General features: G+C 39.0%; 3 protein-coding genes across 11 annotated transcripts; 1 reads left to right on the top strand and 2 right to left on the bottom strand.

The window, feature by feature from the left end:
• The first annotated feature begins 88 nt into the window (after positions 1-88).
• Rpl32 (ribosomal protein L32) lies at positions 89-1,142 on the top strand. Its single transcript, XM_078190295.1, has 4 exons — positions 89-183; positions 430-548; positions 671-823; positions 942-1,142. Exons 2-4 carry the CDS (start codon positions 456-458, stop codon positions 1,098-1,100), a joined length of 405 nt encoding a protein of 134 aa, XP_078046421.1. The 5' UTR covers positions 89-183; positions 430-455; the 3' UTR covers positions 1,101-1,142.
• Positions 937-12,253, bottom strand: Esp (Epidermal stripes and patches). Its single transcript, XM_078190294.1, has 11 exons — positions 11,756-12,253; positions 4,560-4,738; positions 4,021-4,274; positions 3,722-3,923; positions 3,422-3,642; positions 3,169-3,340; positions 2,873-3,040; positions 2,636-2,797; positions 2,412-2,552; positions 2,176-2,321; positions 937-2,090 (listed from the first exon to the last, which is right to left on the bottom strand). Exons 2-11 carry the CDS (start codon positions 4,735-4,737, stop codon positions 1,734-1,736), a joined length of 2,001 nt encoding a protein of 666 aa, XP_078046420.1. The 5' UTR covers position 4,738; positions 11,756-12,253; the 3' UTR covers positions 937-1,733.
• Positions 12,254-15,472: 3,219 nt separating this feature from the next.
• On the bottom strand, positions 15,473-19,375 carry LOC144474983 (uncharacterized). Of its 9 annotated transcripts, none has more exons than XM_078190435.1 (8): positions 19,085-19,375; positions 18,824-18,927; positions 17,990-18,719; positions 17,752-17,900; positions 17,423-17,630; positions 17,145-17,333; positions 16,949-17,078; positions 15,473-16,860 (listed from the first exon to the last, which is right to left on the bottom strand). In XM_078190435.1, exons 3-8 carry the CDS (start codon positions 18,590-18,592, stop codon positions 15,941-15,943), a joined length of 2,199 nt encoding a protein of 732 aa, XP_078046561.1. In that variant the 5' UTR covers positions 18,593-18,719; positions 18,824-18,927; positions 19,085-19,375; the 3' UTR covers positions 15,473-15,940. The 9 variants fall into 9 exon arrangements, with proteins under 9 accessions (XP_078046561.1, XP_078046564.1, XP_078046565.1 ...); XM_078190438.1 differs by having other exon boundaries at positions 17,990-18,651; XM_078190439.1 differs by having other exon boundaries at positions 17,990-18,618.
• Between the last annotated feature and the right edge of the window lie 378 nt (positions 19,376-19,753).

Below are 19,753 nucleotides of genomic sequence, written 5' to 3'. Positions count from 1 at the left end.
GACAGAAATAAATACGAATAGCATATGTATTGCTAGCCAATAAGAAATTCGTAAAGCAATGTCAATTGCACTTTGAACTACACAAATCAATTCCTAGATGGCAACCCTTTCGCTTTAAATGCATGGCGTATTGTTACTTCTGGTTCGACCTAACCTTTTCTGCCTGGTGCGTAACGAGGAACGGTACGTGATGTTATTTGCAATCCGAAATCTCGTTAAAAATCGTGTTAATAGTGACAAATATATGTACAATATATTATTCTAAAGAAATAAAAGAGACCAAATCATACAATATTTTTTAAATTAATGTAATATTACAATCAATGTTGATTAAACAACACGCGATAAAGATCTGCAGTGTTGTCATACAATTTGTTTTCTGATTGAATATTGGACCAGTGTACATTGTATTTATGATTTTTGTTCCAGTTTTGTAACACATAACAAACGCCAAAATGGCTATTCGACCGGTATATAGGCCCACAATTGTTAAGAAGAGGACTAAGAAGTTCATTCGCCATCAAAGCGACCGATACAGTAAACTGAAGGTATTGTATTTTGTATAATGTTCACTGCACATTGTTAACACCATGCTTCTAAATTTCTTAGTAATCGTTTGTATTAATAGTATTGAATTCTATAAAATGAAATTAATATAATAATTTTTCAGAGAAACTGGCGTAAACCAAAAGGTATTGACAACAGAGTCCGTAGGCGCTTCAAGGGTCAGTATTTGATGCCCAATATTGGTTATGGAAGCAACAAGAAAACACGTCATATGCTACCAACTGGTTTCAGGAAAGTTTTGGTACACAACGTTAAGGTAAGAATAATTGATTTAACATTTTTAGACAATGTCTAATATCCTTCGATAATGTTTTTATCTGGTAATATAATAGTGACTCTGAATTACAACAAGATCTCCTTGGGGGGCTTTTCAGGAATTAGAGGTTTTAATGATGCAAAATAGGAAATTCTGTGCTGAAATTGCTCATGGTGTGAGTAGTAAAAAACGCAAAACTATTGTTGAACGTGCTCAGCAACTTTCCATTCGAGTAACTAATGCCAGTGCAAGATTACGTTCTCAAGAAAATGAATAAGATCTCATTCTTATTTGCTTTATTAATAAACTATTTACAGTATGTTTGTGAGTCTGAAATTTGTTTCTAATCCTTTATCTGAATTAATACTTTCATCATTAATCTTATCAGAGTACGTTTAATATATCCTTACTTCTACTTAATAGATATTTTCATGTTTAAAATAATTCATTAATTTATTTCAAACAGATCACAGTATATATAGAACAATGTAATATTAATAAAATTGAATTAAGAATTACATTTGTTGAAACATATTACTAAGTAATACAATTTCTTACATTTATGATACTAACTGAGGATAAATAATTTTCTCTTTTCAATGACAATGTATATCAAAATCTATCGATATCATGATGTTTCTAAGTACATATTATATGAATATTCATTACATTTAGTGTAATGATTTTTTTTTAAATATAAAATACAATGACGCTGGACCTACTTCTATGAAACTCAATGATTATGTAAATTGAGAATCTAGAAGTTTGCCTTTAGATACCTCTAGAATCAAAGGTAATTAAGAAAGACGTTGTTTAACAACTTTCAATAAAGTGATGGTTTATAACCAACACACGATACTGTGGTAATTCAGTTCAAAGCAAGCATATCAACTTGTATAAATAGTGTATTCTATTTAGCTTGTTTTAAGCATCCTCGATCCTTCAAAAGACCATCCAGTGCCTCCTGGTTATAATACACAACAAGATCACTCGACGCAACACCCTCGAATACCGCGTAAACAGAAGGTTTCAAATTGTAAAAAATGAGGGGTTGACCTCTTAATGCAAAATCTCTTGTCAATGTTTCAATTACTGTAGCTGCGGTAAAATCTGCTCCATAAATATGCGTGCAGTCAATTACGACTGCCGTAGAAATGTTTCCATTACGTTGACTGTATTTTGTTACTAAATTCCGTACGTAGTCTACCGAGGGGAAAATTAAGCACCGATCCGGTGTTAACATAAGATACTGAATGCCATGTCGGGTCTGTAACATAAAACATAACACATATATCTTTCCACTAAAACAATGTCTATGATAGAGTCGCAAAAAAAATACTGAAGATACGTACTGTGAGTTTTTCTACTGATATTTTTGGACGAGCTGCATGGTATAAAATAAACATAATATTTATTCCAATACCACATAAAATCCCAATTTCCAATTGCAATAATAAACACGCAACGAAAGTTGCTACCCCCGGGATTAAATCCGACTCTACAAAGGAAATAATGATATAAAGTATAAACTTTATCTTTAAACTCTATTCTCTTTAGCTCTATTCGTAATATGTGGTTTAATGCTTACTCTTTGTCCTCCACATTGGCTTTACAACTTTAACTTCCACCATAAATATTACAGCAGCTATGATAATGGCAGCTAACGTGGCTTTCGGTATGTAACTAAAGTATGGTGTGAGAAATAGGAGAGCTAATATTACTAGGGCACCTGAAATTTAACGAACATGTTAAAAAGTTATTTTTAGGGATGAGAATGTTATTACGAAACATATTGATACACTATTAAATTACCTGTGTACAGACCACCCATTGGAGTTCTAACTCCAGACGCATTGTTCACAGCACTTCTGCTAAGAGATCCTGATCCAGGAAAAGCTTGAATGAACGAATTACCGATATTTGCTATTCCAAGAGCTATCAGCTCTTGTGTTGCATCAACTGATTTTCCAGTTGCTGGAATAAATAATGTGATTTAAATAATATATGCCGTTGGTGAGCAGAAATTCTTCTTCTGAAGGATGAACTTACAAAATGCTTTGCAAATAGCAATATCCTCCATTAAAGAAATGAGCGGTATAACCAGGATACCACTTCCCAAATTTGAAACCATCTCGACGAAAGTCACTGTTGTATTATCACTTTTGGTATATGAGAATGGTGGTAAATATATGTTAGGCATACCCCCTGGTATGTATCCTATGAAAACATAATATTGCCATGAAAATGCAAAATTATAGGCACAATTCAGATTTCTGTACCGTTAATTGCATTTCATGTTTTCGTCTTGACTTTTACGGAATTAATCCTACTATATTTTTTCTTACCAATCAATCTGAAGGGAGATCTTTCACTAAAGCTGTATCCCAAAATGCCACAAATTATCACCAGAAACGCATTTCGCGACGTACCAATTAACCAAATGATTTTATTTATAATGCGATATTTTGGAGTTTGAAGTTCTTCTTCTTTGGGTCCAATTTTGTATGCCGCTAACAGCTGCAACAACATGAACCAGGATATACTTTCAGTTCTCACGTTCGTAATGAATAACAACTGTACAGATTAAAATACACTTACTCTGAGAAGTAGAAGAAATGCTATGCAACTCGCGCCAAGAGTAGCATCCCAAGCTGATGTTTTATGCAGCTGTCCAGCCATACTTTTCCACATCTCCACAAATTGTGATCCTTTGGCGGGAATGCCGAGGATGTCTTTTACTTGCGATGTGACAATTATCAGAGCTACCGCAGATGTAAAGCCTGAGCTGACTGGTCCGGATACGAAATCGATTAAAAATCCTAAGATAAACAGAATACAATTAATCGACGTATCGATTTAAGGTAAAATGAAATAAAGTAAAATGAATTATAGACCTACCGAGGCCAAATATACCCATTATTAATTCTATCACTCCACATAAGAAACACGCTAATATTGCGTGTTGCAACGGTGCCTCGAGATGAGAAACGGTCTGGTAAGTAAGTAAGGATATGATCGCGGTCGGTCCAAACGGTGTGTCTTTACAGGATCCGAAAATAATATAAATAAAACAGCCTAAGAAGCTACCGTACAATCCATACTGAAACAATAGAATGTCATCCATTAAAAATCTCGAAGTGAGAACGATTAATGAAAATAACTGTTCCGCGATATCTTTGAAAATTGAATTGTCGAACCTGCGGAGGTACGTTCGCCACGTTAGCATAAGCCAACGATTGTGGAATCACAGTGAGTCCGACGGTGATGCCAGCGACAAGATCACCGACGAAATCTTGACTGTTGTACCTTGGTAACCAATTTAAGATCGGTAGCCTTTTGTGAATGGTTTTCTTCGTACATGCCGACCTCAAACGTCGCCTGGTGCATTGCACCACCGAAGTAAAGAGGCTGTCCTTCTTTTCGATCGTATAATCCCCCGGATCCTCCACCACTACAGAGAAATAAACGAATTTATTGTTCACCGTGTAATTCACTCGTTCCATAAATACTATATCGATCGTAAATAAATTAAGAAAGGCCAATTGTTGAAGCGCGCGTTAACTCGATAGAGAACCATGTACGTATCAAAGTTCAGTTTTAGATAAACAAACGCTAGTGGCAAGTGAATAATGCAGTTTAGAAATTTGATTTCTTGTTCCCCGATTAATATTTTGGCGATCGTATAGTCGGGATAAATATTTTGTAAAAATGTATGATATAAATTAGAGATACTTACATATAAAATCAGAGGAACCTTGTATTCCCTGGTGACTTTCGTAGGAGTCACGTAGAATTTGGGAATTGTTGGAGTTGCTGTGACTTAAATTGTCTCCAAACCCGTTGAAACCATGATTCGTGTACACCTCGTGCCCATTGTGTTCATTTGCAGCACCCGTGCCGTTCGCTTTGCTCATCCTAAGAAGAAACGGTAATGCATAAATCACGTTCGATGAATTTTACCGGGAACCTAGTGCCGAAGTATGTATTATCAACGGAGCCGGTTGACGTACTCGTCTGTTTTATTATTCCCCGATATCTCTGCTAAAATGAATATTTTGTTGAAATGAAATCGAAACGTTGCTTGACATTATTCATAGAAAACTTGAACTCTAAAGTCGCTACGAGTTTTAAGTTCGACCATTAAATGTTCGCGAAGCGATATACTTTACGTCGCTTGTACTACGCTGCTGCCTCGTGTAATCGAACTTAATTTGTTCAAGCATGACCCGCATTTATGTCGCGGATTTATGATATGATGAATAATCTCTTTCTGTTGAAGTTTTTATAGAGCATAGACGTTTCTCGAACGATTTCGATTAAATAGACCGTTCGTTATACACATAAATCGTGTACGGCCGCACGTATGCAAGCAACGCTTTGATTCTTGACGTTATGGAACGAACGTCATCGATGAATGCCACGTAGTACATTGCCCTAATTTGGCGTGATGACATTCGCCATAAGAAAATAAAAGACATAAACATACGACGTTGCTGAAAAATGTCGAATCTTTTACCAGAATGTAGCTGTGTAGACGAAAAGAAAATCAGAGGAAACGTGATATACATATGTATGTATATTCTTATTTAAGATTGTTTATAAAGAAATGAAGAGAATACGTTCTGGAAAGTTGTTCCCGCGGTAATCATCGTCTCTTTAAACGAGATAATTAAACAGATTGTAATCAACGTTATGCGTTAATTATCATTAACAGACAGCGGATCTTTATGAGAAATGCTTTTGTTCAGCAATAGTATGAAACTGGAGCTAAATAGAAATATATAATAACAATGTGCTTAAATTCTTCAAATATTTTCACTGTTCCGTATTTATCTTGCTAATTTTTGCAATATATGGTTCGCAATTATCGCGGTAAACAAAGCTTCTACTTTCGTTTCGCAGCCCGCATTCTAACATTGTCTGACAATCTCGACGTATAATTTACGATAATCTTTACTTCATTTGCAACCAGCTGATTTGTTGGAATGTCATAAACGTTACGCACAAGACAGCTTCAACCTTTAAGAGAACGTGACATTAATACGCTACTCGGCGGGATCTTGTGATTTTCGTAAACGTGCAATGATCAGGAACACCATAAAAAGTTCGCAAACGTATTTTAACTATTCCTCTATCACCAATAAACCGTGCGCCATCTTTGAGTGGAGGAAGATCGACGCGGCGATCTTAAACTGCGACAATTAGTTTGTATAAAAAAAAAATTTGCGTATCGATATAATGCAACATCTCTGAAAAATGATGTAATGTTCCGTTGTATACGCAGATGTTGAAAATGAGAAAAAAAAAGGTTACCACAGCCTCTAATGAACTCTTGTACGAGAGAATTAATAATTAATCGCAGGCATATCCTGAGCATATAAAGTAGTCGATTCGTTGAAGGATGATAACATTATGTAACGCCTGATCCCGCGCCTCTATCAGTCAAATATTTGCTACCATTATGCTATCAACTTCTCAGGAATCCGAGCGAACCGGCTATCAAACCTGACAAACGAGCCACCCACCTAATAAACATAATTTACCATTAGCCAAGCAGTCTCGACGCGTTTCATAATGGGATTAATTCAAGAAATACCGGAGAAAAATGTTGCGGTGACATAACAGGCTATATTTGATGAACCTTCGCGATCTAATGTCCCCTGAACGAGGCTATCAAACATTTCCTGGAACTCATGTTCCATCATATTTCACGATTATGTTCTTTACGGTGCCAATTATTATTATTATTATTATTATTAACATTGACATTATCGATTCTTTACGATTTCATGGACTCGTACACGCGCGTTTACGTGTCGGACTACGTTCGCGATTCTCCTACGCTACGTGAACTCGCGTCCATTGTAAACAATGTTCGGTAGAGAGCGGGGAATCCGAATTGTCCAACGTCGAATATCTCGCTGATTAATCCCTGTTTAAAGATTGGTCACGAGTCGCGTTACAATACCGATTCCCGGTAATTCCATCGTCAGAAGGGAAAAGCAATCAGGAAAAGTTGATCCAGAGGATCGAGGAAAGTCCGTCACGAGTTTTTATAATCCCGTGCGTCAGTCCCATAATCCCAGCACTCGTCTCGGGAACCCCAACCATTCCATTGTTTGGCGCGTTATCGTGACATTTTTCTAGCGATCGAAAAAGAATCGAAAGAACGCGACGACACTCTGGACTCGAACGAGCCGTTGTCATTCGCCAGAAAAAAAGACCAGACGCGTTCCATCTTATTTCGCGAACAAGACCACGGGCAGACTCTGCATAACGTTCGTCCGTCCGACGATTATTGTTATTATCACATGATGCAAGCTCGTTGATCTTATAATCTTGGAATCCCCGACTCGTTAGCCGGCATCATTATGTCTATTTGTTGTAAGTTCTGTGGAGATTGATCAACTGAATGGAACAAGAACCAGCGGGGAAAACAAGAAAAAAAGCTGCATTATTGCGGGCGTGTCACATGATTCGCTCGTGCAACCGGTCATTCCGTGCTACTCACGTGCTTCTGAATCAACCTCCTTGATCGGTCACGCGGTTCCTCTCGCTTGGCACCGGTTCCACCCGGACCCCAGTCCCCCATGAATTAATTCGTATTAACATTGATTTCTATGTAAATTCGCACCGACACAGTCGGCCGTGCGATCGCATGGCCGTTTTATCTTGACCAGCAAATTATTCGTTATGCTAATCCGGCAACGATAGTGGAACTGCTATCATTACCTTGAAATTATAAATATATGCTCTTACGACGATTATGGAAAACCTGCTGATACGCGATATGGAACAGGCCGCCAGGTGGAAATTCTTCTGCGCACAAAGCCTGCGGGCCACCCATCCTCATCTTCTCTCGCGATTCTCACGACGATGTCGCAGATTTTTCGTTTTTCATCCGTCTACTATCGATAGAGCAAACACTTTGAAATTGCATTTTCTTCATGCGCGAATGATCTTTCAGGTTGGACCGAATAGGACATTTTGGAGAAGCAACATCGAGCGGATATATAAATTAGTTTCCGGATCATCAGACTCGTTTTGTTTGTTTAAGAACGAACGGGAGGAGAGGTGGGAACTTTTTGAAAAGAAATACGAGCCTGTTCGTCTCGATCCGCGACTTTAATTGCGACTATTTTCTGCCGATGAGACATGCTCTCGCGCCCATCATAGTTGCAACGAGCAACGGCGATAGAACAACTGTACCCGCCAGCGCGTTCTTTCTATTGCAAATAAGCCACAATTTCATCGCGTGGTCGCCGCGCGTCCTTTGACTGATAGAGAGATGCGCACGCCTTGCAATAGAAGTTAATATGCCTTGTTCCGCGGCACGTGCGCCTCCAACGTCTTACTTAAAGGCTCCGTTCGAAGCGATTAAGAGCCGTTCGAAATATTGTACGTATGCGGAGGAATTAAGCGGTTCGCCTCCTTCCGATGCTCCCAGTCTGGATTACGTGTTCGAAATTCTTTGATAATGGCACGCAGATGGTGTCGCACAGAAAGCATTGTCTTCCCGTCACCGTACACAAATTCCGTAACCGTGTCTCTTTATGTAAGATCAACATTTCCCGATGCAATTCGAAGATGCGGCACTCGGTTACTAATTTCATTCCAATTAATAGCAAGGAATGAAACGACGCGTTGGTTTACAATTGGTAGATGGACGAAAGCACTTGGTAGTTCGTTTTTGTATTTTGTATCTTTCATCCGCGCGCGAATAATTCCTTTGAATATCGATTACCTTCGTCGTTTATATTTCTACAGGTGCGCCAGTAATAATTAGACCACGGATTTGATTAATTTCTGAGAAAAATGGCGAAATTGTAAACGATGGGAACGTTGGGATAGCTTAAGGATATTCGCGTATTGTTGATGAGGCATTTTTATTAATATTATTAATTTTCGATCTCGTTGCAACTGTCGGAGATAATATTCATTTCACGACCATCTCGAGCCGTCTGCTCTGAATTCAGCGACAACAGCGTGCATACTAAATTATCTGGACATCTTGCCTCCATGTTCAAGTGCGGAATAGTCATGGTTGGATGCTCTAAATTCTTCTCTTCATTGTCATGCCTGACACAGTTCTACGTAAATTAAAGTTTAGGATATTAACGTCCTCGTTAAGGACGTACGTCAGGTATGGAGAAGATTGTTTTATCCTTTCATGGCCAGGTCTAGGCCAGGTCTTGGTCAGGTCTTGGCCAGGTCTTGGCCAAGTCTTGGCCAGGTCTCGGCCCGAACTGGGTTGAATTATATATTCGTAACAAACCTCTGTTATCCTTTCACAGGTAGCTCCACGTAGAACTATACATCCGTTAATTATTCTCCGTGTTACTTTTTGCCCGCATTTCTTCATCCTACACAGAAGCATGTTCCATCGGCGATCGTATGAAAATTGCACTACCTATCGACATTTATCAGAACAAGAGAGCTATTCTTTTTTTTTTGTTTTTACTTAACGAACGCTTTCGACCCTGCAAAAACCTCTTCCGTTCTTGTTCTACGAATCAAGGTAAGTATAAAATAAAATTATACCAGGATTAAATGAACTGTGCGCGTGACCGATCGCTCCTCTAATGAATAATTGCGCGACTGGATTTTTCTTCAAACGAAGCCACAAGAAATGTCGTGCCTTAGTCACATGGCCGGCCTGCTCCCAGCCAGGAAAAATTTGCATCACGCCGAACGTAGCAACTAATATGATTTCGATTGAACAGCATTTCCTTTTTATCTTCGAAACGATAAAACTCGTTTCTAATGACTTAATCCTTGGCGATAACGATACGGAGCTTCTTTGTCACAAAGAACGCTGTTTTTTCCTCTTTCTCGGTTAAGCACCAAAGAACCGTAACACGTGCTTCGCGAAAGATAATGCATAATTTCGTGAAATACTCGACTGTTTCACGTTTCCCGGTTTTTCGCCGAATTTGCATCGACGTGAAATACACTTTGCGATAGGCGTTATACAATTCGGATCGCGTGCGCACGATTCGAATAATCGCTCGCGCGTACAATCCCGGCCACCCTTTATACACGAGCGTCGTCAAAAATTGATACGCGTTGCGCGGACACAACGAAGCCGGCGACCAGATAGGCTTCGAATGTATTAAACGATACTAATTACTTCCATGTGATAGCTCTCTTCGATGCTTAAGCCAATAATTTCGGATTTAGAAGCAATAAGAGAACTGCATCGAGATAGTGGATCGTAAGCCCAGATAAACCAGCTGCTTTCGCAACCGACGATTTCAATCAGTGGGATTATCGAGAATTCTTTTTGCGCGTTTCAAGCTCGATCTCTGCGCAATCCTTCGCGGATCGGTCGCGGGAACGCTTGCATCGGGGACGCGTCGCCCGAAAGTTCCAGTACGCGACAGGATTCACAAAGGGAAACGCTTGCCGCGTTTCACGACGACAGAGCGAACCGATCTGTTCGTGGTCTGAAGAAAAAGTCGACTCGAACATTTTCGCTGAAAACGAGACCATCTAACAGTTCGGACGAATCTATGGAACGCGAGATCGAATCCGCGATCTCTGCGTACGAAAATGTCGGGGTTGCAAATTGAAGTTTCAAGAGCAATCCATTGGCGTCCAATCATTGCTCGCGATGATTAAAGTATCTACGAAAAAAGGGGGCAATATAATTGCGTGGAAATTGACCGTAAATCCGCGTTGATTGACATCTTTGCCGAGATATTTGGAGATTGTTTCGAGCGGCTCCGATAATCGAACTCGCGTATCTCGTTCGCGGTGTCGGCACGGCGATCGACGCGGTATACAATTAAAAGGATCTTTTATATATCCAAGATTTTCTTCCGATTGTCTCGAGCCTGTTAATTCCCTCGGCGGTCGGTGTGTTTACAGATTCAATTTACAAGCACATGACTATTATTGCGTGCCGCGCGGCTATCGTAATCTGATTCATTGAGTGGCGCGTGCTTTAATTTATCGAGCCCGCTAGACTTTTTGAGCAATTTCAGCAAGGCTAAGTGGGAGTGACTATTGTTAGTCGAGTAAATACACTGGCGGACGTGTTCCGCCCGTATTTACCCTCGCCGAAGCAAAGTAACAGTTGAACCCGTCGTTAAGGAAGCGACATCCGCTAAAGATAATCAATTGAATTGATCATGATACGGTAACATTCAATATTTGCCTCTTCAGACATCATGTGATTCATCAGCTTCTCTACGAATCGCCAGCAGCGCCGTCCGATCAACGTTTCAGCAGAATCATTCTCGTCGCCGACGCGATCCATGTTTCCCACTTGCCGAATCGACGATAAGCGAGGAATCAAATCGTCTCCCGGTGTCGAACGCCTCGATCAAACAAATTGTCTCACCCGCGACGCTATCCGCTTTTTCGAAGTTGAACGAGTTTCGCGGCGGAAAGGATTACATGCGATTACGAGTTATGTAAATTTTTCATTCGACGAAGATTACGGTATTGTTCTCCTAAACAATAAAATGAAATATGTACTTGAAACTGGGACGGTGCAATGACTATTCCTCAATAACCCCTGGGACAATTTGAATTTTAGCACGCAACAGTTGCATACAGTCGCACGCGACTACATGTTCGCCGATTCGTAGATATTCTGTTTAGAAAGATTCAAAGTTGCAATTTTGATCTCTCGGAAAAATTATATTTTAAAATTTACGATTCAATTGTAATTTTAAAATCGTAACTTCCGCGTACGTAGTTAAATCTACGTGACGATGATATTACCATATTTGTTGCATAAAATTAGATAAAATCCATTACATTTGCAAAGAAATTCTTTTATAATAAAACACTGATGTTTGCATAGAAAATGGCGTGAGATCTCAACCGCGACTCGGAGAAGCGATCGCAGCCCTTACATGATTATGTCTCGAAGCGAAAAATATCCAAGTCGCTCTCAGCTTTTTTTTCGCAAGAGGCACTCACCTAAATCCTTAATGATAATTGCAAAGAACACGTCCGTCCTACTTCTCCAGTCTCGGTTAAGCAGATTCGGCGATCCCAGCGATCGTTGTTCAAGTTCAAATCCACCTGTTGCGACCGCAGGAACCGGAAGTTACTTGGTCTTGCATCCGCGAGACATTCTAACGCCGCGAAATCGAGAATGACGCGGTTAAAGTCGGGCAACGAACGACGGCGAACTGATCGTTGTCGTGTTCGACTTCGGCCCGCGAACTTCTTCACTTGCCCTCTAAACCGATTCCCCCGAGAGACAACGATGAGAGACAACGTCCACGGCGATTGACGAATTAAAATCGGCAATGGTCCGGGCCGGCACTTTTATGCGAAAACCTGCGAGAAAATCGGCGGGAGGTGTAAAGAGCGGAGCGCGAGCGAAACGCACGAAATTCAATCCGGTTTTGTGAAGCTGACGACTGAATCCGCGGCAATACGCGTCCGACCATTTAAATGTGTCGTGGTTCTTCGACAGTTTGTGCTGTAACTTCTTCTCCCCTTCTCCTTTTGCCGTCTTTCAGGCAACACATGTAACGTCACTGGAGAACAATCCAATCGGAGCCATAAGGACTCTCTGCATTAGACCTGCTCGCGCCGGTTCTTTTCTTTCCTCTCTCGCGAGAATCCATGGGGATCATCGGTGCAACACAACGTCGGTCCTCTCTTTCTCCGATATCTGTACGCTCCTGAATCTCTAATTGCCTGATAATGTTTACGGGCTCGTAACGTGTAACGATGTTTATGTTCCGACACGGCTGATAATACCAAAGGTGATTTCTATTTAAATGTAACAGATAGAAAATAAATATTACGTGCGTCGGATCTTGGTTAGGTGGTTAAAAATAGTTCGACGCTTTCGAATTAGATTTTAACACTATGCATACCTAAAATTTCATTGGCACGCGTTGCTGGACAAGAGTAGAAAAATCTAATTTATTTAGATTAATTTGGATTCAGTTTTTGTTCTGATAGTCTGATTTATGCAATCATTTTCCGCGAAAGTTGTTCTCAATTGTTTTCATAATTTTAAAATGAGAAACCAATTATTATGTTTAATGTTAAACAAATCTATCTGTGTATTCCATATCGACACGTTCGTCTGTTGCTCCAGCATCCTGTTTCAATGCTCCGAGTTTGGCAAACAATTGTTTTCTACCTCGTGATTCGTTGATAAGAAAATTAGATAAGAACACCGAAGTTCCTGGTTCCTTACAGCCCGAATATAAATGAACGTGTACCATTTTAATAGACTCAAGCGGCAAGCCTAGTCGAGATTCGCAACATTTATCTGTCATTTGGAAATGTCGGTAATTTTATTTTCATCGAGATTATGCTCATTGTTGACAATGTAAACTAATCGGAATTCGTGTGGTCTGATTTAATTGCACTTTCAGCTATATACCGTGTAAATACGACAAATCCATTTATGGTTCTTGCAAACATCTGAGCCGCATTTAACACTATGGTTACGGAACCCACCAAAATGACGGAACACTAATTTTTTAATTTACGATTAGCCGGATTGTAAAAGTACTCTTATGAGTTATTTATTCAACATTAAATACTATGTGGCAATAATTACAACAACACTTTATTTATTAAATTTATTATTTACTAAATTAAAATTAATTAAATTTTCTTGTGAATTATAAGAACTGATACAAAACAGCTACTTTCAAGTAGTGTCTTACACATCTGAAAAGAATCTAATTGATTTATTTTTTTTTGTCTGAGAATTTTTTATACGTCTAAGAATAATAGCGTTATCTTTTTAGAAAATATCCACTCCGCGTGCGGCACTGATAATAGATAAAATCAAAAGTTAACCACGTGAAAAGTAAAATTATTTATTACTCTATTATTCGTTGCGGTATTGAGATATTTAATCAGTCGTTGACAGATTGTGCAAGTAAAGGAAGTGAAAGTGGAAATCGCTTTGTCTTTAAATATTGTCGGATGACGTGAATGTATATAAACCAATTACTTCGAATTACACAGGTTTTCAAATATTATAATATATTGTTGCAATATTGTTCGACGAAAGTCTTGTTGAACAAACAGTATGAAAGCTGCTGATTTAGGAGTCAGAAAAATATGCTGAATATACAGAAATATTCAGGAGATTCTCCTGCATATGCTATATCATGCGAAACAGTTAATTTGTTGTTAAATATAAAGAGAACAGATGACTCTTACCGTTATTACTATAATTCGTGCGCTGCTAAAAACATAAAAATAGCGCCATCGCACGTAGTGGCAAAACGCTCAAACTGTTAGCTAAAATCGATTGTCGATAATTTGGCTAACAGTTTGAGCTTTTTGCCATTACTTTAGTTGGCGCTGAAATTCAGCGCATCTTCGACAGTGGCGCCGCTGTGTTTAAATTTACGTTCCATTGTCTTTTTCATAGTTGGAGAAAATTGCACTGCATTTTTGCATATTTTAGCATCGAACAGTTGATGTTCGAATTTGCCAAAACGTACGTAAATTATTATTCTTTTTAATAATTATTCTCATTCTTTTTTGGGTTGCATCCAAGTTACTATTATATTTGTGTGGACTTATGCTAAGGCAAATTTAAAAGAACATACCATAGTGAAGATTACCATTCTGCAAAGAAACAAAGCACTGTACAAATTATTAACTATTATTGTTAATAATTTATTCGAATTCGGTGACGGATTAGTCCGTGAACTGATTTCAGATTTGTCTACATGACAAAATATAAAATTACCGCTTGAAGTAACCATAGAGACATCAATATCTGTAAGCACATTATAATTGTACAATATTTTTACTTTAGTCGAATCGGACGGAATCTCGAAAGTTTATGAAATACGGGAATTCAACTTCATTAGCGAGTTAGGAGTTCATGTTTCTAAATCTAACGACGTGATAGTAAAATGAAACGTATAAACTTACATCAAATTTAAAATATATAAAATTAAAAATAGATTTATAATAAAATTTGATATTTTATAGAATTTTATTTAGTTTTATTACACCTTTATTAGTTTTAGGATTAGGTTTTTACAATTTTTCGGGATTTTTTCTGATCCAACAACGAAATCAAACATCGACCCGAAGTTTCGGGTCCTGAAGTTACAGGTATCCAACATATTTATAACTGAACCCGCAAATTTATCCGTCCTATCTTTTGAATGAATTGATTCTTAACATATTATATTTATACAAAGGGCATAGCCGATTAAGAAGGTCAAAACTGCCCTTAGAGGTTTTTCAATAAGTCATATACCGTTCGATAGCTGACCAATAAAAACTCATCTATGCAAAATTTTAACCCTGTAACTTGTCTGTGACGGCAGTTACATAAGTCCACACAATGTACGATTTTGGTGCTGCTACGCTCGGGTTCAAATCTTGTTGGAGGCAAAGTTTCTTTTTATCACAATGTCAAATAATGTTAGTGTTCTTCATATTGACAAATTCTTCCCTGCGAAGCTTGATGTATCTATTATATGCCGTTCTATAGTAGATGCTCTCAGTTTTAATTTAAGCTATATTTCATTGAAAAAGATTCACGGGAACATAATTTTTCATCATGTCGAAATCTAACTTATAAGTGGCGCCACTCATCCTGTGGATGATGTTGGTGTTCTTCATATTGGAACATTTTTCCCTGTGAAACTTGATGTATCGGATATGTGCGGCTGTAAAGTAGGTGTCTTCAGCTTCAATTTAAGCTTTATTCCATTAAAAAATATTAACGGGAACATTATTTTTCATGATGTCGAAATCTAACTTATGTAAGACAAAGTATCTGCTGTTTAGTTAATCAATGATCTGTTTATTTTGACGTCGACTTAAAAATGCAATACCCGCTTGATCGTCGGTTTTATCCTCTATAGTAGACTTACACTATTCCTAAAGTATATACAATTGTTTTTTACTGTATACACAATGTACGCTGAAAATGATAAACATCCACGGGACTCCTGTCTGTTAATATGTCGTTTAAGCTTAGGAAGTGCGACCACGTGAACAAAAATATATCTTTTTTCCCAAAAAGAACGTCGCAATTGTGTATATAGAAAAGTTATACAAGTTCGCGTGTCCGGTTTGTACATATTACGTACGATTGAACAAATCTCAGATAAGGTCGAAGACGCGAGTTGGAAGTGCTCTTAATCACTGTCAATCAGAGGTTATATTCTCGAGCTGGGAACTTTGTGGCGCTTCTTTGCTTGCGGAACGTTGCTCCTGCGCCGACTTGTCCGAATTAGTTTTCTCGTTAACGGTGTCGGCGTTCTTGGACCAGGAACAACTTCTTCTGCCAGGAGACTTCGGCATGGACCAGGTACTGCTGCGAGATCTTCGTTTGTTGGACGTCGAGCGAGATTTAGCTCTGGTGACTTTTACTTTCGACGTGGACCTTTCCCGTCTCCGTCTGTTGTATTGATTCTTGCCGTTGGTCCTGGACTTCGAACGGCTCCGGGATCGAGATTTTTTCTTGGATCTTGATCGGCGGGATCTTGATCTTGGTCTAGGAGACTTCGACCTAGGTCTAGGGGACTTCGATCTTGGTCTAGGAGACTTCGACCTCGATTTCGATCTCCCCCGCCGGCGTCTCGATCGCGACCTACTTCTACTTCTACTCTGTTTCCGGCTTCGTGACCTGGAGTCAGTTCTCGTTTTCGATCTTGATCGTGATCTCGATCTACCGCGGGATCTGGTCCTCGACCTAGAGGCCCGTTTCATCCGTGATCTTGACCTCGATCTGGATTTAGACCTCGATTTGCTGACCGATCTGTTGCGGCTGCGGGACCGCGAGCTTCTGCAGTCAAACGAATGGTAATCCTGGCCGACCAGGTGGGCGAAGTACTTGTAGTATTGCTCGTTGTATATGTGAGGGTTGAACGATTGTAACGAACGGTGGTTGCCGGCGTTTCGCCACAAGAAGCCTCGGCCACCTCTTCCACGAGTGAATCGGCCTCCTCTGGGCATGTTTCTTGACAATGTGGGGTAGATCAGAGGCAATGCTGCTTCGTAGTACCATGGTTGTGGAAATCGGGGGTACAACGGTGGGTATGGAAGAGGCTCCAACGGGGTAGACGCTGAAAAAACGTAAACTCATTAAAATACGACTCACCGTTTAAAAGGAATATTCTTATATTTCCAGTAGATAATGCGTTTTAAATTTACCTGTTGACGATGATGGGTACGAGACGTTTTGCTTGAGAACGCTCTTTAACCTTTTCATCTGTTCCTCGGGTTCTGACTCTTCGCTCAGACTCACGGAATTCGCGGAGTCTTTGTCTTTTTTGGATTTCTTCTAGAAACATTTCATTCTTGAAATCACCATGCTACAATTATCATAAAACTAAAATCTATCAAATACCTTTTTCCTTTTCTCTTTCTTTGATTTTCGCTTTTTTGATTTTTTATTTTTCTTATCTTTCTTCCCATCTTTATCATTTTCTTCGGAACTTAATGCTTGCACGGTACCATCTTGTTTATTTTTCTTGTCATCTTTCTTTGCCTCTGTAGTTACTTCATCTATTTTAATTTCATTATTCTCCACTTTTATCTTGAAATGTAAAAGGTTTTGGTATAACAATACAGATCGCATATTATTGCGTTAGTAGAAAGCTAACGAAAACACCCTAAAGCGAATACCTTTATTCTATCAAACAACTCGTCTAATAAACGTATACTTTCAAGTTGTCTTTGTGCTTTTATTAATTTTTGACCCTCCCTGGCTATTTTCATAGACACTTTGTCTTCCTCCTTTTTACGAAATATAGTTATAGCTTTGCGTTTCCGTTTGTCTTCCCTTTTCTGTTGTCTACATTTTTTAGCTACTGCATCAGCTTCTTCCTTTTTCCTATAGATAAATTAATGTGGTAATCCAGGTATACTATTATTATAGACTATAGATAATAATTTTTTAGACCATAGATGATCTGGTCTATTTTATCATGTATATAAAGTTTGTTTCTGTTTACTTGAGCTCTTCGCGACGTTTCTCTTCAGCTTCTTCTTTCTTGCGAAGCCTTTCCGCCGCTAACGTGTCTTGCGCTATTAAACGTTTTCTTTCAAATTCTCTGTGCGCGACAGAGCTATCACTCATATGCTTTGTTTTATCAAAAGTGATCTGCGTTAAACAGTCAAAATGTAAACGATACTCCTTATCATGCTAAAATAGTGGAACATGTGCATACAGAACCGATATCCTTAACACACCTTAATGGCAGCTGTGTACGCATTATCACCTTCTTTTTTGAGAAGTTTCATACCACGCAGTGCATCCATTGCTCTAACAAAATCCATATATTCAATGTACTGAATATAAGCGTCGAAAAATATTCCATCTTCGTAACTAAACTTGTTTATATTTGTGCCTAAACGCATTCTAGATCTATACGAATCAGCGGCAGGTACATCGATTCTCCTGAGTGTTCCCCATTTTTTAAAAATTTTGTTGACCAATGATTCACTGGGCATGACAGAGCCATCTTCTATGAACCACTTGACTGGCAAGCCAGTTATATGAACCGTGTCTGGCCTTTCTCCGGCCTTTAATTCATTCATATGCTTTGTATCTCTAAAGTACGAATCCCAGCTGTGTCTCGTGGGAAAATCATCCTTTGCCTCTGCTGCGCGGACTTTTAATACATTGGGAAATCCAGAGAGATTCAGACGCTGCGAGTCTAGCCTGGCCAGAACACGTTGCAGCCTGCATCTGTCTTGGAGATCTCCCTCCAATCTGATAAATTCCAAGGTGCTTTTGGCTACTTTCAGAGATGCAAACTCGTCTGGCAGTATAAGGGCACGTATCTTCTCCATTACTTCCCATGTTGATATAGTTTTTCCTGTTTATATCGCAGTTAATTTTCTGTAAAAACCTATTGCGCTAAACATAATATATGTAAGTATAAATTGGCACGAAATATAAAGGAACTGCATGAATCGCCTGTTAGAAAAATTCATATTATTAAAACGACACAGCTTTCGTCCGCCATCGGACCGAGAGAAAAATGATCGGAAAGTGTTTTAATAGTATTGCGGACGTTTTACCTGGAACTTTCAGTTGGGGAAGATTTACGGACACGTTTATTTTTGCAACTGGTTTCAAATAAAGGGCGCGTGGCGTATACAGGGGCACGATATCGCTGAGATCCCTACAGCTCCGAAATTGGTTAACAACCTCACTACTGGAATTTTCACCTACCTTCTTACCATCGCTCATTATTAATCAAATATACACGAGTGTACAAGAAAATATCGCAATGATTGCGTGAAGAAATTATAGAATGTACTCTTAAATATCTATCTTACGACACGGGAAACCGCGAGAGGTGAAAATTGTATCAGTAGAGAGGTTGTATATCCATTCGAAACGACGCGACAATGCGATGATCTTCTAGAGGCCGATTCTTCTTCCTTCCACTTCACTCTAATTAATCGTTTTCTTCCCCGCAAACTCGTTCACTATCACCGATTTACATCCCGTATTGTTCACCGAAACTCGTTCGCGGAAAAACCATTTCACGTTCCGTGATTGTAAATACCAACAATGACTCCGAAGCCCGAAGAGAGACACGATACACCCCATTAATGGTAGCTCACGGCCGAGTCCAAGTAATGAACGATTTTATAGACTGGTGTCGCCATCTGGCGGTATAGGAATCATTCTTCCTATAGATGGCGACACTAAGTCTTTTTCGCGGTGGATACAACTGTATTTTGTGCGCGGCTTAGGATCCGTAATGCAATGCTATATGAATTTTAAATCTGTTGCATGTGTGTAAATTCTGTTTTATCGCTGTTAGTTTCATTAAGTTTCTATTTACAACTATTTTCTATTAAATTATGTTTTATTTTTACTACTATTTTCTATTAAATTGTCTTTTATTTTTACTACTATTTTCTATAAAATTATCTTTTATTCCTACACTATCTTCTTTTTCTATAAATATATTGCTTAATCACGGACAATACCTTACA

This window comes from Augochlora pura, chromosome 9, assembly GCF_028453695.1.
Source record: "Augochlora pura isolate Apur16 chromosome 9, APUR_v2.2.1, whole genome shotgun sequence".
NCBI classification, from domain to species: domain Eukaryota; kingdom Metazoa; phylum Arthropoda; class Insecta; order Hymenoptera; family Halictidae; genus Augochlora; species Augochlora pura.
This window is presented reverse-complemented; position numbering and strand designations above follow the sequence as displayed.